At 39.5% G+C, this 15,606-nt stretch overlaps 1 protein-coding gene across 3 annotated transcripts in view; it reads left to right on the forward strand.

Moving 5' to 3' along the window:
* The first annotated feature begins 1,369 nt into the window (after nt 1-1,369).
* The window catches only part of dock5 (dedicator of cytokinesis 5), a 49,620-nt gene continuing 35,383 nt past the window's right edge, over nt 1,370-15,606 (forward strand). For 2 of the 3 annotated variants that reach the window (XM_042487931.2, XM_088077068.1), the window contains exons 1-8: nt 1,370-1,554; nt 11,452-11,535; nt 11,776-11,816; nt 11,899-11,954; nt 12,229-12,325; nt 12,475-12,623; nt 12,765-12,900; nt 14,131-14,288. In XM_042487931.2, the coding sequence (XP_042343865.1) occupies nt 1,512-1,554; nt 11,452-11,535; nt 11,776-11,816; nt 11,899-11,954; nt 12,229-12,325; nt 12,475-12,623; nt 12,765-12,900; nt 14,131-14,288 (764 nt within the window). In that variant the 5' untranslated portion in view covers nt 1,370-1,511. Of the gene's footprint in view, nt 1,555-11,451; nt 11,536-11,775; nt 11,817-11,898; nt 11,955-12,228; nt 12,326-12,474; nt 12,624-12,764; nt 12,901-14,130; nt 14,289-15,606 lie in introns of those variants that run through there. The other variant, XM_088077069.1, reaches the window with a different exon arrangement.

Consider the following 15,606-nt stretch of genomic DNA (forward strand, 5'->3'; position numbering starts at 1 on the left):
AAATTGATAAATGGATTTAATCATTTAAAAAACAAACATGACTATCCTGCTTTGCCTGAAGATAGCATTGGAGGGGAAATTTGAGGTACCTTTACTTTATTTGAGTATTTTAATCTCATGCCACTTTTTACTTCTGTATGTTTAACTTCACTTTAATTAGTCGATAACTTCAGTTGCTACTTTATTACTACTTTATTTTTTCACACAAACCATATGAAATGCACAAGTGAAGCTCAAACTATAGTCGATTGATTAGAAAATGAACTGGCATTGGTAAAAATGTCAGGGTTACTGCTCCTCAGATATAACTCGCTGCTTTTCCTTTTAATTAATTAGATTTATTAAATTGATCAAATTCTTTCTGCATCTAGTACTTTAACTTTTAATGCTTTCATTTTCCTGATTGTAGGCTACGTACATACTTGAGTTAAGTCATATTTTCAATGCAGGCATTTTTCTATTTTTTTTTTTTTTTTACATTGTGGTAGCCTATTAGTACTTTTACTTAATAAACAGATCTACCACCATTGGTTTTAAGGTCCAAAGTATTTTACATGATGATGATGATGACACAGCAGATACATAACACACCTTTAAACTAACACTTGAGCTTCAGAATTGTTAATGTGTAATTTTTTTATGTGTTAATAATGTGTGTGTTTTAACGTTGTGTGTATTTTAGTGTGTATTTTGTGCACTGTATTTTCTGATCTTATGTAAAGTGTCTTGGAGCAGGCCTACCATTAAAAGCACTAATAAATAAGATGTATTATTATTATGATTATCGTTGTTATTATATTATATTATATTATATTATATTACGTTGTTAATTATTATTATTATTATTACTTGAGCTTCAGAATTGTTGTTTTTTTCCTGGTAATCCACCAAAAAAGTCCCACTTCACCTGACTTCACCCTAATGTAGTTCTCATTTAAACCAGCTAATGTGAGCAGCAGCATGGAGTTTGCAATTCAATCTCATTTTAAATTAAAAACAATAACCTGGTGATAATTTATTTATAACACGCCGGTGATTTATAACTCTGGTCTCAATTAATTATTCTCCTCTAGATTGTCAAACTGTGTGCCGGTGGTTCTTAAACTGAGAGTGCAGACACCATCAGGAGTCCTTGAAGCCAAACGAGGGACAGGTCAGTCTCATTATAATTTCCCTCAATTCAATTTGACTTCATTTGAGGATTTATGGGGAATGGCTACAGTTATCGACTGACTGATGTCTGGGGCTCCTCGGACGAGGTTCCTGGAGAGGAAAAGAGTATCTGTGGTGCAGTGTGGACTTGTTGTTGTTGTGGGGGTAGTTTGGGAAGGTTCACGCCTCTCCTCCACTCTTCTCTCCCAGCAGTGTGTGCCCTCCTCTCCCCTCCCCGTTTACAAGTCATGATGGCGGAACTGTAGAGCTCGGGACGAGCAGGAGTGCACCGCCCGTCCTCGTTTACCACTTGTATATAGTTATTTATTTATTCAGCCAACTCCACGTCTTCCCCCGAAATGACCCGCTGGATTCCTACTAAAAAAGAGAAGTACGGAGTCGGTAAGTTCGTAAATAAACGTAGCTACGTGTGTTTTGCTAGTGGAAAACTCACCGAGTGAACTCCCAGCTAAGTTCAAGGGAAAAGGGACTGAAGTTGGGAAACACAAATTATTGGCGACTTTGTTGTTGTTGGTACATGGCGGGAGTTGGCACCATAACCCAATGAGGTTCCACAAGCTTTTTTTTTTTTGTTTACACAGTGCTCGATATTTCCCCTCCTTTTTACTCTTGATATTTGGTTGCAGTAAGAAATTACTCGTATAACTGTCCATACTAGGTGGTGAGGAAGGAATGGAAAAGAGCCAAGAGTTCAATGAGCATACCAGTCATTCTTGTACTTAACCTCGCTGAGCTGACGTGTGGAAGTTGCAGTGAACTTAAATGAATCCTCATTTTGCTGAAAGGTCCCTTGAAGCCCCCCTCAAGGACTCCTGTAGGGCCCCACATGGGAGCTGTGACTGTACAGTATGCATGTCAGATAAGAGAGAAGAATTTGCATAGACACTGGATTTGTCTGTGTGACTTGGCTACACTTAACCTAGCTATAGGGCTTAAGTGTGTCTGCCTTTTGAGGCTATTCAGCACTCTGCTGTGTTTCTTTCAACTTCATTGTTTGGACTGCAGTGGCTTACAGCAAGGTGTGGTCCTGTCAGGGATAGGCTACATGTGTGTGTTTGCGGGCTTACTGTGCATGCATGTTCATGCTATCAAGTCCACACCCTCAAGGTAAATCAGGATTACTACACTGAAAAATCTTAAGACTTGATTCAGCAACTTCGGTAAACCAAGTATAAATAACTGTATTAATTCTATTTATGAATTAAGCTAGTCAGTTGTATTTGTATATGCTTAAACATGTTAAGAAAACAGAACTCGCAGATTATCATTTGCTAAATCCTCTTTGTCATGATCAAGTTAAGTCAGATTTACCTGGTTCATTGAAGTTGCTAACACAAGGTAATCTCACTTTCACTCTCAAGTAAATAATTAAAGTAATCAAGTAAATGCAGCTAAATTTGAGTAAACTTAACAATTAGACATAAAGATAAGATAAATTAAGATTGGTAGTTATATTTATTTTGTTTCTAATGTTTCTAAGATTATTTTATGTAAGATTAACTTGTCAGATTTAACAGTGTAGTAGGATACATGAGACATTTCTTTGATGTTAAATGTAATAGCTTAATTGTCAGCACAGGTTGGCTGGTCATTGCTACTGACTCACTGCTAAATCTTTATTTTTTTCAATGTTTATTTTACTGTCATCACATCATTTTATGTATCTTACTCATCACACAGCTCATGTATTGATGAGATTTCTTTTTTTTAATGAAAAATGATGTGAATAGGTGTGTCACCCAGTGGTACATTAGAATAACAAAAAAAAAATCTCTATATAAAGATAAATAATGACAGAAGTTACAGTGCAAGTTTACTTTTTTTTAGAGTGTGATTTTGAAATCGGAAAAAAAATATCTCTGATCCCATTCTATATTTAAAATTCTGCCTGCTATTTCATAAGTCCATTTTTTTTTTCTCTATCATAATTTCAACCTCCCTGTACAGCGACGAAGGGTTAAAAAAAAAAGACAAACAAAACAGAACAAGTAGTAGGAATCACGGGAAATTCCTCTCAGCCTTACTGTAAAGGCTTAATTGTCTGCACAGGTTGGCTGGCCATTGGTACTGACTCAGTGCTAAATCTGTGCTGAAGGCTACAGACACTTTTGCAGACAGTCGTGTGCGGCAGATGTGTTACACAAGAGGAAAACCCTGCTTGTGTGCACAGTGAATACCCCGAGTCTATAGCCTCTCTGTGTGAATCATATCCCAGGACTGAAAATACCTAACCTGGATCCTCTCACCGATTTTTATCTTTAGAGAAAGTGTGTTCTGTTGCTGTTGCGACTAAAAACATTTTTAAGCCACAAACGCAGGTGGGAACGCTCTGCTGCATAAACACTACACACTTGGTTATATATGACCTTGTTTTAGCAGCTGATGTTGAGGAATTTTTTTTGTGTGTTAATCCTTTTAGATCCCAGTATGGCGTTCAAAAGTGTTGCTCTGCGTGATTGTGTAGATGGTGCCATTCTCCTGCCATTCGCCTCAGAGACGGGGCAGGAGTCACTAACACTGTACTTAATCCTTAAAATGCCATCGGACCCTGTACAAGGTTTTACAGTTTTAATCCGATTAGTCAACCCAGGCTGTGCCCCAATACAGGCAACTACATTTTGAGATGAAAGAGGAGTCGCAAGGTTTCTGATAATATCTATTATATCATGCTAGCTAACAGGAAAATGTGGATAATATGGGGCTTAAGATATCACCATCTTTAATGGTGAATTTGTGACAACATCATTATGGGGTAGCTCCTTAATTTTTATATCCTGAAGAAGAGCACCGCGCTGGAGACTCAAATGAAGGATGGGGATCAGCAGGGGAAGAGCATGTTAGTTAAATTCTAACATGCTGTCTCTGTTTTGACATTATTTGCATCCATAATGACATCCCTTGGCTTTATTAGATTTCAGGGCGAGTGAACGATCACATAAATGTGTGCCAGACAGTGCTGGCTGTTTTCATTGACACCCTCCATGAAAATCATTACACATTTGTGGCCAGCTGATGCCGTTGCTGAATTACAGTAATCCAGGAAGTTAAAGGGGAACTTCACTGTTTTTACACACTGGTCATGTCTGTCAACAGGTGTTGCGAAACTCGGGTGTGGTAAATTATATGTGTGAGAAAAGCTGTGTAAAGCTTTTAAAGGCTGCAAAGGGAGCTGCACAAAATCTGATGAATCGCCTCAAGTGATGTCATTATAGGAAGGCAGTGTTATATGCAGGAAATCAAATATATCACAATATTTTGGAAAAGATACCTTGATGTCGATATTGAAACAATATTGTTGGGTTGACTGTTGGTGCTTTCTCAAAGACTTAACACAATGAGATTTTTGATAAATAATCATCAGTAAAGTGGATATAGTGACTAAGTGAGTAAAGGCAAATAATAGAACAGGTAACAGTGTGGTGAATAGAAAAAATACATTAATTTACTGTTCTGCAGCCTTTAAAACCTGAAAAAGACAACACTTCCGATATAACGATATCTAAGTTCAAAGGAAATATCTAGTCTCGTATTACAATAAAGATATAATGACACTATATTGCCCACCACTACATTAGAGTCAACATTGGCTGGTGCTGAAGACTACAAGTGTGAGAATGAAAGCGATTGTGGGACACACCGTGGTTAACAGACCTCTTTAGTCTCATTCTCACTCTCACGTTTAAGGCTACCCTATATGCAACTAGAATAACACACCCAAAACTCTTACGTAACTGACAGGGGTTAAGTTGCAATGTGGGTAATGTAGGCACCAGATTTTGTCGAGGAGGAATAATACGCAGAATGAAAAAGAAAATATCTGTGGTTGTGCTGCAGAGATTTTGATTCTGCTTTTCTTCTCTTTAAAGACAATCTTCTAAAATATTTGAATGTATATTAAAAAGCAATGTTTTGGAGAATAATTTGTCTGTAATAAAAAAAAATCAAACGTCAAAAATGCAGCTTTTTCTTCCCTGAAAACTCCATATCTTGAATTTGCAATTATGTTTCATTTTTAAAGTTAAGCAGCTGGATGCATAATGTCTCCTGGTTGCCTGACAAGCACACTCTCAGTATACCTGCACTGGAGACGTCAGGTGTCCACATCACACTTTTGTAACTTGCATATTGGGCCATGATTCGCTTCCAAACAAGTTGTGTCATAAATCATGTATGTGCACTTTATGATGTCAGATCCAAGGTGAGCACGCTGTGAAAACAGCCTTCTAGTGTCAGACATAGCACAGTAAAGCTCAGACATCCAAGTTAAGTAACAATAAGCAAAAGACATTTTTGAGTGGAGGGGGACTTTAATATATGTCATTTGTTATGATGACTACACTTGGTCCATTGCAGCAAGCCCCTGGAGTAAACGTGTTGCGCATTCTTATAAATATTATATAATAATGCGGCCATACTGATTATAATGCCTTACAATTGCTTACAAGCTGCACTACTCGCTTCTATAATTACCTTGAGTATTCTTTAGGGAACTGCCATTCAAGCGACTGAAGTCATAAAGAGCGACTTATGTTTGCACTCACTGTGGTCGTGTGAAAAGAGAGTACTACTCAGCCACAAGCTCCACTTGGTAATATTATGCAATAAATAAATAAGTTTCCTCAAAATGCTCAAGAGCTAAAAGTTGTTTGCTCTGCTGGTGTTATGTGTCGCGTGGGCGTTTTATGAGCAAAACAAATTTACATCTGCCTCCATAGATTGCAATCAAAACATCACAGTTTGCTCATCCCGCAGTGTCAAACCTGATTACTGCCGGTCAGATGAGTGTTGACCTTGTTCTCAGTTTTGATGGACTGACCAGCTGGTTGGACGGTCAGTCCTGACTTTTATAACTCTGAAATGATTTTAGAGTAGCTCTTGAGAAACCTGGAGAAAGACATTGGTGCTTTTTTTCTCCATCAGAGAAAGCAATTGTAATTTTCTTTGAAGCAGAGTATTCAACCAGAATTAAAAAAATGAACCCATAGTGGTTTAATTCTATCCCTTTTTTCGCTATTTGCTTTGAACTCCAGAATTAGATTTCTGATTTATGGATAACCTAACAGGACTTATTAGCTGAAGCACAGTTTTTAGAGACACAGATCGTCTCTGGCTGTCTAGACGGTAGGCAGGAGGCAAAAGGGTTTTCTACCGAGGCCTTGATGTTTTGAAACATCCTGCCTGAAGAGAATTGGCTCAAAAACAAACTTTAATAGACTTGCTTTTACCTAATGACTTCTTGTAGATATACTGTATCTCTCCCTACTTTGGTAGCTTTTTGAAATATGTACGCTTGAATACAAGTTTTAGAAGAGATTAATGATACATCAAGGAATGGAAGCTAAGACCTTTGCAAATTCCTAGCTTACTAATTAGGAGTGTAATGCTACACAGAAGTCACTGTTCGGTTCATATGTACGGTTTAGGAGTCACAGTTCGGTCCAAGTTCAGTACAGCAGAAAAAAAATCCCCCCATGAATAAGGATTTGTTTATTTTCATTTATCTTGGACAGTAGTGCAAGTGTCAAAGACAGACACAATCCTCCTGCTGGGGACTGAGGTAACATTTTGCCCGCTGGCATTTTTGTTCAAATGTTTTCATTATAAAATAAGAAACATTTCAAACACTTCTGTGTCACACTGTACAAAAACAGATCAAACACTTTCCCAGAAGACAACAGGTCGCAATAGCTACAAGACTGAAAAGCAGCTCTTATGCTATGAAATTGGGAAAAAACAAAACAAAACCCAGGAATAATAAAAAGTAAAATTTGTGCATTTGTAGAAGAGATTCAGTTAGTTCCACCATGGCTATATTTAAATATTCAAAGGACCCAAACATTTATCATCCCAGCGATTGGCACATGTTGATGATGCTGTCCAATATGCCTCAGCATGTTGAATGTGTTTCCATTCACTCTCTCCGTTGCTGTTTTTGCTGACCGGGAACCCGCAGGCGGGTCATCTAGCTCTGCATTTCATTTGCACTTGTCACAGTGTGACTGATTTGCATGGCAATCACTTGTTGAAAATACTTTAATATATTGTACGTTGCCAACAATGTGTGGCATAAAACCTTTTGGAGGCACTCGTATTTGTGAACTTTGGTTCTACAAAAAGTGCATTAATCTATGCATTAATCTGTATTCTGCATGCACTGAACCGTGATCTACGTAACATGAGCGAATCTTTTTTTCCCAGGATGGCAAAGGCGTGATCTGCCCTACTCTGCCTCTGATTAGGCTGTAGGCTGCCATGACATCCTTACTTTAACACTAACCAGCCATGGCTTAACCTAACCAATCCAGCCAACGAAAGAAGCCACTCACGGAGAAATTACATGCCTTCGCCATCCCAGGAAAAAAGACCGTGTCGGTTTGGTACAAATACATGAATCGTCACAAACCTGTAATACATATTTAATCTTATTCCTTTTTCAGCACTTAAAAGCTAAAATACTACCTTTTCAATTGTGATGATTCTTTTATTATATCTTTTATTTTATATATTTTGCATACAAGCTCTTCTGTACAAGTTAAAGTGATGGTTTTTATTTTTGTCAAAGTCAGTGTGTCGAGCATGACTTTCGTCTGGTCCTTTTCTGTCTTTGTGATTTCATTTTTTTCCCCTGTGTTTGATTGAAGGATTTTCCTGCTGAGAGTCAGAATGAATTCAGTGGACCTGCCTATCTGTATGTTCAAGGATTGATTGCCAGACTCTTGTATCTTGCCTCATATTTTTTTGTCTATGTGTGTGTGTGTGTGTTTTTTTTTTTTATTAGGGCCATAGCTTGCAATAGTTTCACGCCCAGTCAGTGACGAGAACGATGGATTCTCACTGAAACGTGGTAACTGTGGTGAGCTGCCAGCAGCTGCTCAGACTGTTCAGCCGTGGTGTTCTTTAATTGTTGGCTAATCCACTTCTATGATAAATCATTTAGAGTGAATCAGGCCGACTTTGATTTAACATTAGTATGCACATTAACTTGAACCTACACAGATTGAGGCTTTATTGGAATTTACTACAGCAGCTTCAGGCTAAGCATTTCAAGTTAAAGAGGAGGAGAGTGTGTCTCAGAGTTGTACAGATGAGCCGTGCTGCCAGGGCCCAGACTGTTGCCTTTACTTTAGACAGTGTGGCATCACAACACGCTCAGCTGGGCTCCTGCCACTGGCACACCGCCATGCTGTTGCCAGGCCTGGACACTGTGTCAAGTTGGTGAATGGACCATTGTCACTCTCAGCATGACCAGAGGCAGATGTCATTTCTTTAGTGCGCATTTCATTTGATATTGTTCTGACTGCACAAATAATTTCCTCGTGAAAACAAATACCCTTTTTTCATGAAAATTCACAGCGTGTCAGTAACTTCTTTTTGAATAAAAAAGCACAGCATGTTACTGGTCTAATGGCCTGAGCTTTTTGCTCATAATATGAGACATTCCAAAAACTATGATGTGAGGAAATGGAAATTTTGATTTAAAGGTACCGTGTTATGCATATTTTTCAGGTACCTTGGCCTTGTACCAGAACACGTTTACATGCTTCAATGTAAAAAAAAAAAAAAACAACACAGTTTTTTTCATACCGGGCTTTGATACCTGTCTCTATGAGACAGTCTTCTGAAAAATCCCAGTCTGCTCTGATTGGTCAGTGCTTCCAAGTATTCTGCTTCTCAGCTCTTGGCATCTCTGCACTGTCATTGCAGCAGAATTGGCCATAACAGCGCTGTAGCGGCACTTTTACCCATATGGAAGAAATCACAATGTTTATATACAATAACTTTAAGGTAGAAAGTCCATAAGTGCATAAACTCAAACGGTGTAGAGCAAACTCTGCCTCGGTTGGTTAGTTTTTATCCACCTAAAAAAAGGCCTATCAAAAAAATCTCTATCAGTTTAAGTGTATGTTATATTTAGAACATTTTCACCGCTTCACCTTGCCGTCAGACAGCCGTACCCAACAGGGAATGGAAGTCATTATATCAAAGCCACCGGATATTGATTTTTTTTTAAGGTGTTTGAAATATGTTTTGCCACAGCCCCTATTCACAGCAGTAAATTGTTTTGCTTCCGAGCTGGTAGATTTGGTTTATCAAGAAAATAGAAAAGCAGTTTAACTACATATCTTTCCGAACTAGTAATCAGTTGCCAATTTTCTACCAGGAAGTGATTGTTGTTGTTAGCGAAACGTCATGGTGATTTGGTCTATAGCGCAATGCATCATACCCCTGAAACCACACCCACATGTGGGGAAAACTCTCAGCGCCACAGTATGCAAACAAGGGCTGAAATGCTAACAAAATGCCTGTAGCTAGCTAGAAACATCAGATATCAGCATGGCAAATGTATATTTTGATACCTTATGTCTCCCAGAGAGAGAGAGCAACAGTTAGCTTCAACCTCTACAGTTTGTGTGGTCAGATTAGCAAATTAGTTACTGCTCACGGTACACTAGGTGTCAGGATCCCACACTTGGGTCCCTTTCTCTCAACTGATCCCTCATGTGGATCCAATTTTGTCCTTTTAACCAAAAGCTCAGTTTTTCAGTTCGGCAGCTTGTCAAAACATAGTTCTGGGTTCTTTACGTTGTTTGCAGTGCATGGCATCACACAGCAGCTTTTAGGTATTTTTATGTCGTTATCTAGCAGATGGAAAAGACACGGAGGCACCTTCACTCAATACAAAGTCAATGGAGAGCGATTGTTTTCCTACCTGGTGGGGGCGGGACCTAAATGCACTCTGTCACTATATTATAGTTGTGACATCAAAACTGTACAGCAGTCCTAATGGCTCGTTTAAAGGCCTAGTTTCTGAAAAAGGACTGTGCATTTCTCTGTGGACTGAGTATTTTTTTTTGTTGTTCATTTTTTTTTTACATTATTTATATAACACCTTTGCCTGCTTTATAAAAAAAAAGACATGGAAATCATTTTTTTTGCAATGTTGGACCTTTGAGGTGGAAAAAAAAGTAAGAAAAATGCAGTGTTTCTGAACTCAGCTGGGTTTCACTGTTTGTTTTCCTTTTTGATGACCGGATGAGGGATCTCACTGTGTGGCGCCATTCATGTTAACCTGTGCAGGGGATAGCCGGCATGGGTCTGACCTAATATTTTAAGAGCTCATGAGCTGGTTACACAAACACAGCCTTAACCTAAAAACTGATTCCCTGTGGAGATGTCAGTTTGGACAAATGTGTGCAAATATCTATCAGTAAGAAGGATGTCATGGAGAGAGAAGGGTAGCCACATTCACTGTTTCGTCAAGTTTTGGTATTCAGACTGAGGTGTGATAAGCCGAGCCAGTTGAAGCGTGCTGTGAAATCTAGCCTCCAGCAACAAGCATTATCACCATGCAAGTCAGGGCACAGCTCGGCTCATAGTTCCTCTATCTGACTATAAGAGCGACTGCTCACTATTGCAGCTCCCTCAAGTCATGACAAAGACCTTTGCTACAGTACTGTTTGCCAAGGTTTCTCTTTTGCAACTCCTGTCTGATTTTGTGTGTGTGTATGTATGTGCACGTGCATGTGTGCGCGCGTCAGGATGTGTTGTTCTTGTGTGATGTCTCCGTTGGTGTCCTGGTTGGAGAGGTAAAAAGGAAAGACAGGAGTCCCCTCCAGGAAAGCTGTTAGGTTAATAAACTGACTGAAGGGAAGGGCAGGGCTCATAGGTGAGTCAGTTGGCTGACGCTCAACCTGCAGAATTTAACTATTGACCAAAGGCCAAAGTGGTACAATGATATCAGAAAACTATAGAGGATGTAATGCCATCACCATTTTTTTTCTTTAGCTCCACTCGTATTTTCTTTAAACTCTGAGGATACCTGCCCCAGCACAGTCCATTTCCTGGAACGTTAAACACAGCCTCAGGGAATCTGTTTCAATTAAGAATAGTCAAAAAGCTTTAAAGGTTTGAGTCACACACAGGCCTGCTGCACAACCATACAGCCCGCTGGTAGAAAGAGCAGTAAGATGAGGAATAAATCAAAGATCAAGATACTCTATGCTTGCGAATCCAAGTTCTGCAACAAGGAGGGTGAATTGGTTTCTTTTTCCTGGGAGAAACTGCAAACCTCTGATCCAGAACTTTTTTTTAAAAAACAGACTTTCTCCACTGTGCAATGAGTGATTGAAAAGGGATTTGGGGTTTTTCTTAATCCACTGGACCTTGAGTAGGAACAAAACTTGTCAGTCAAACTGTCGGCCCTTTAGATCTTTTCTTTGTTAACATTATTTATTAAATGTTGTGTTCCTCATAATGAGACCCTCTTTTGTCCTTTAGCAATCTACAACTATGAGCCCAGTGGAGAGCAGGAGCTGTGTCTACAGGTGGGGGACACGGTGCACATACTTGAGAAATTGGAAGGTGAGCGAGCTCCAACGCACAACAGGCCCTGACACATCCCTCTCTCCCTTCTCTAAAGCAAGCTGACACAGGAACTTAAATGAAATGTTGAACTAAGCTGGCGCTCGATATGCTATGCATAATAATGTAAACCACTCTAGCACATTGTCCTCCTGACAGGGTGGACTGTCATCACTCCTGTCTCATCCACTGCCTCTCCCTCACTGTAACACGTTTCTCTGTTAATTAATATTTCCCCAGGCTGGTATAGGGGCTACACGCTTCGCAAGAAATCCCAGAAGGTAAGAGCATCATTAGCACTCTATTACCCTATAACCAATGCTGTGATGTATATATGCTGATTTTACCTCATTGTTTCCTCAGGGCATTTTCCCAGCCTCCTACATCCACTTAAAGGAGGCTACGGTTGAGGGACTAGGGTGAGATCACATATCAGTAAACATATCATCATGATGATAATACACTTTGCTTTTAGTTTGCCGCCCTGCCTTGTCATTTGCCAATAACATATCAGTGCACTTGTAATTAGCATAAGTGAAGATTCAGTAATGCTTCTCTTGGCTGCGTAAGGAAACCATCCGACTATTTATCATGTATAGAAATGCACTTGAGTCTGTCCGAATTATGTGGCATGATCTGTGAGTGATGAGCCACTTTTCCAATATCTTATTCTTCTCTCCTTGTGGCTGGTAGCCAGCAAGAAATAATTATTCCGGCAGATTTACCCCTGGTGCTGGAGCTCGGGGCGACTCTGAGGGAATGGGCACAGATATGGCACAAGCTCTACGTGGTACGTGCAGATTGCCTCTCTCTTATCGGCCTCTCTGTTTCTAGCACACACAGTGCTACTGTGATTCACACCACTTTGACTCTCTTTTTGTTTTGTTTCATACCTCTGCAGGATGTGTTGTTATAAGTGTATACATCTTTATCTGACAGGCGAACAAGACAACTTTGTTCAGAGGTGTTCAGCAGATGGCGTACAGCCTCATCGAGTATCGATCTCAGATAGTGTCGGGAACGCTGCCTAAGGATGACCTTGTGGAACTCAAAAAGAAAGTCACAGCAAAGATTGATTATGGGAACCGGTATGAGTCCTGCTGCCTTTTTGTACTGCAATGAATTGCCTTGTGACATGAACACCACTGTAAAGTTTTATGCTTTAGTCATAGCTTTCAGATTGTTTCTGTAAACTCAGCTGGTGCTGTGTGATTCTCTGTGCTGTTCAGGATTCTGGGGTTGGACTTGGTGGTACGAGATGAAGCAGGGAACACTCTGGATCCTGACTGGACCAGTACAGTCAGTCTGTTCCGGGCACATGAGACTGCTTCCCGCAGTGTTGACGACAGGATACAAGAGGAAAAGGCAAGATTTAAAACTGTTTATCCCATCATTTCCTTTTTTCCACAGTCGATGTACATTAGGGTTGGGTCGGTGTAAAAATGTCGGTTTGATATTAAGCCAAACACAGGACAGGACTGTTATACTGAATGATACCACAAGGTGTCGCTGTTTGCTTACCAGCAATTCCTGAATGGAAAATAATGATAGTGTGTTCTAACCACAGGCAAGCATCCGATTATCACGTAGGATCGCAAAACACCGGAGCTCTCTGTTCAAAATATGCACGTTTGTGACTTCATGTAAACAAAAAACACATAAACTACTCTTAGCTTTGCACTTGAAATCAGACAGACATAACCGTTTAAAAGCTGGGTCTAACTAAAACTGTCTATCTAACTACATTTGAACTTTTTATAAGGAAGAAAGAAAATACACATTTTGTACCATAATACTTTCTGGAACTTAAATACAGTATTGCCAAAAGCAAGTAGGTTGTTATGAGCGATGATCATTTATCAGAAATGTTATGCTCCTTGGCGATCTTTCTTCAGCCAGCAGCCACCATATTTTTTGTTTTTTTTTTACAGTGAAATAAGAAGAAATCATATATGTAAATCCTCATTTCAACTACATCAATCAGCCATTCCTTTATCCATTGCGACACTGAAAAAGAAATTGACAGGAAAAAATAGAAACAGGGAATCTAACAAAAGTTCAGCTCAAAACGGCAGGCGCAAAACCACCTCTTTTGTCAGCTTCAAATCCAAAATGACGCAATTTTAGTTTCCTTGAGAGACTTACTCTGCCATTCCTTGTCCTGTCACCCCCAAAAACACATGACATTTCTAGTAAACAAACACAACGTTCACAACTCTTACCACCTAGCACTTCTACTGAACTTTGATCCCTTTTATGTTGCTGGCAGCCCAGCAGTGAATTGCACACGGCATGTCAGACACTAGTGGCTCCTTTGGTCCACTTATAAACAAACATATTATCATAAAAATCACATTGTCATATCACTTATAATTAGCCAATACAAGTTGGACTTAGCACTTTGACACCATCAGCACAGGTTGTTTATGGAGGCTTATTTTTAATTTGCCAGAATGTGTCATAAAGATAAATGCTGGTTTAGCAGGTTTGTTAAAAATTACACTGGTTTCGACTCGTACACCTGACTGGCAAAACCAGTAGACCCAACTCTAATAACTGTTCCAATGTACTGCCTGCGGCCTTGATTTTCTGCAGACGCGGCTACAAAACCTGGAGATGAGGCGTCAGACCCTGTTCAGTACGGTGCACACCTACAGTCTACTCATGAACCTGAAGAACTTTGTGTGCAACATTGGAGAAGATTCTGAGCTGCTTATGTCTCTGTATGACCCTGACCAGTCCGAATTCATCAGGTTTGTTCCTCACTTTTCACTAAACTTACACTTAAGTAAGTAACTTCCACTCATGCTGAAGGGTTTGTTGAATTTAAAAACTAAAAGAAAACAACACTAATGCTGCTACTTTGACACTCCAGTGTCCAAAGTTACAAAGTGAAGAATTAAGAATTATAATGAGTTATACTATATGGAGAATAGTAATGAAGGGCTCAAGGTTGCGCATTATTGTCACATAATTCTGCACAGCTCTGATGTAGCAGCTTCAGCAGTGTTTTAAATTAATACTCAAGGCTGGAAGGCTACTAGTTTTAGGCGCTATGAAGCTGCTGCCTCTTCTGCTTGCTGGTGTAGAAAACTAACGTCTCTATTCTAAGCTTGGCAAAAATGGTGCCAGCATAAATAATGGAGGTGATTTTAAAGAGCCTCTAAAACAAAAAAAATCAAAGTGACTACAAAGTAAGTTCATCTTTATAAATGTTAATGGTGTGAAACCTGAAAACTAAAAGCACTACAAACCCTCCAGCTCCCAGCAGACAGCTCTGCTGCTGACCCTGACCTTCAACCCCTCAAGAGAGGGCCATTGTAGAGACAGAGGGGCTGCGGTGGAATAGTGTTTTTTGCTTAGGAGGGTTCATAACTGAGTGAAATAAGCCAGAATTATCTAAAGTGGCAGCCCTGATTAGAGTTGGTCACATTCTCTAAAGACACAGGAAAGGTGCTTCAGTGCTTTGTTTCTTTTTTACTTTAGTAATGGGTACACTGGGCAGTCTTTCATGAAAAGAACAGCGATAGTTATGTAGACTACTGCAGGTGCAGTCTGCAGTGCAGTGCAGGAAACTCTTTGCACTGGGGTTGTCCTTATGAATTCTCCTTCACATCTTTCATGATGTTTTCCATCAAGGTCAAGGAAAGCATACAGGAAAAGCCATAGGATGTCGTTTTTTCAGGGTTGCCATGGTCATGGAAAACCTAGAAAAGTGGAAATCACATTTTCCAGGCAGCAAAAAGTTGAAGTTGAAACTCATGAAAGTGTGTCATGTATATTACTTTAAATTACAGTAATGTAACATGACAGTGATTTATTTTCTGCAGCTGACGACAGAGCGTCGCTTTAAAATGTGTTGATGTGTGGTGTTTTGGTTGTTTTTATTGTATTTCTTCATCATGAAAGTTTCTTAATTTTATCAATGCATTCCTTCTTTCCCTTTGTGTATGCTCACGAGGTATGTCAAGCAATTTTTTAAGCCCTTTTGGCTTTGGGGAGGGGCATGCAACTGTAAATGTCCATAACTTGTATTTAATTTACAGTTGATTAAAAAATGTCTTGCAAACA

This window comes from Plectropomus leopardus, chromosome 4, assembly GCF_026936395.1.
Source record: "Plectropomus leopardus strain MGB_pleo_1.0 chromosome 4, ASM2693639v1, whole genome shotgun sequence".
Taxonomy (NCBI): domain Eukaryota; kingdom Metazoa; phylum Chordata; class Actinopteri; order Perciformes; family Serranidae; genus Plectropomus; species Plectropomus leopardus.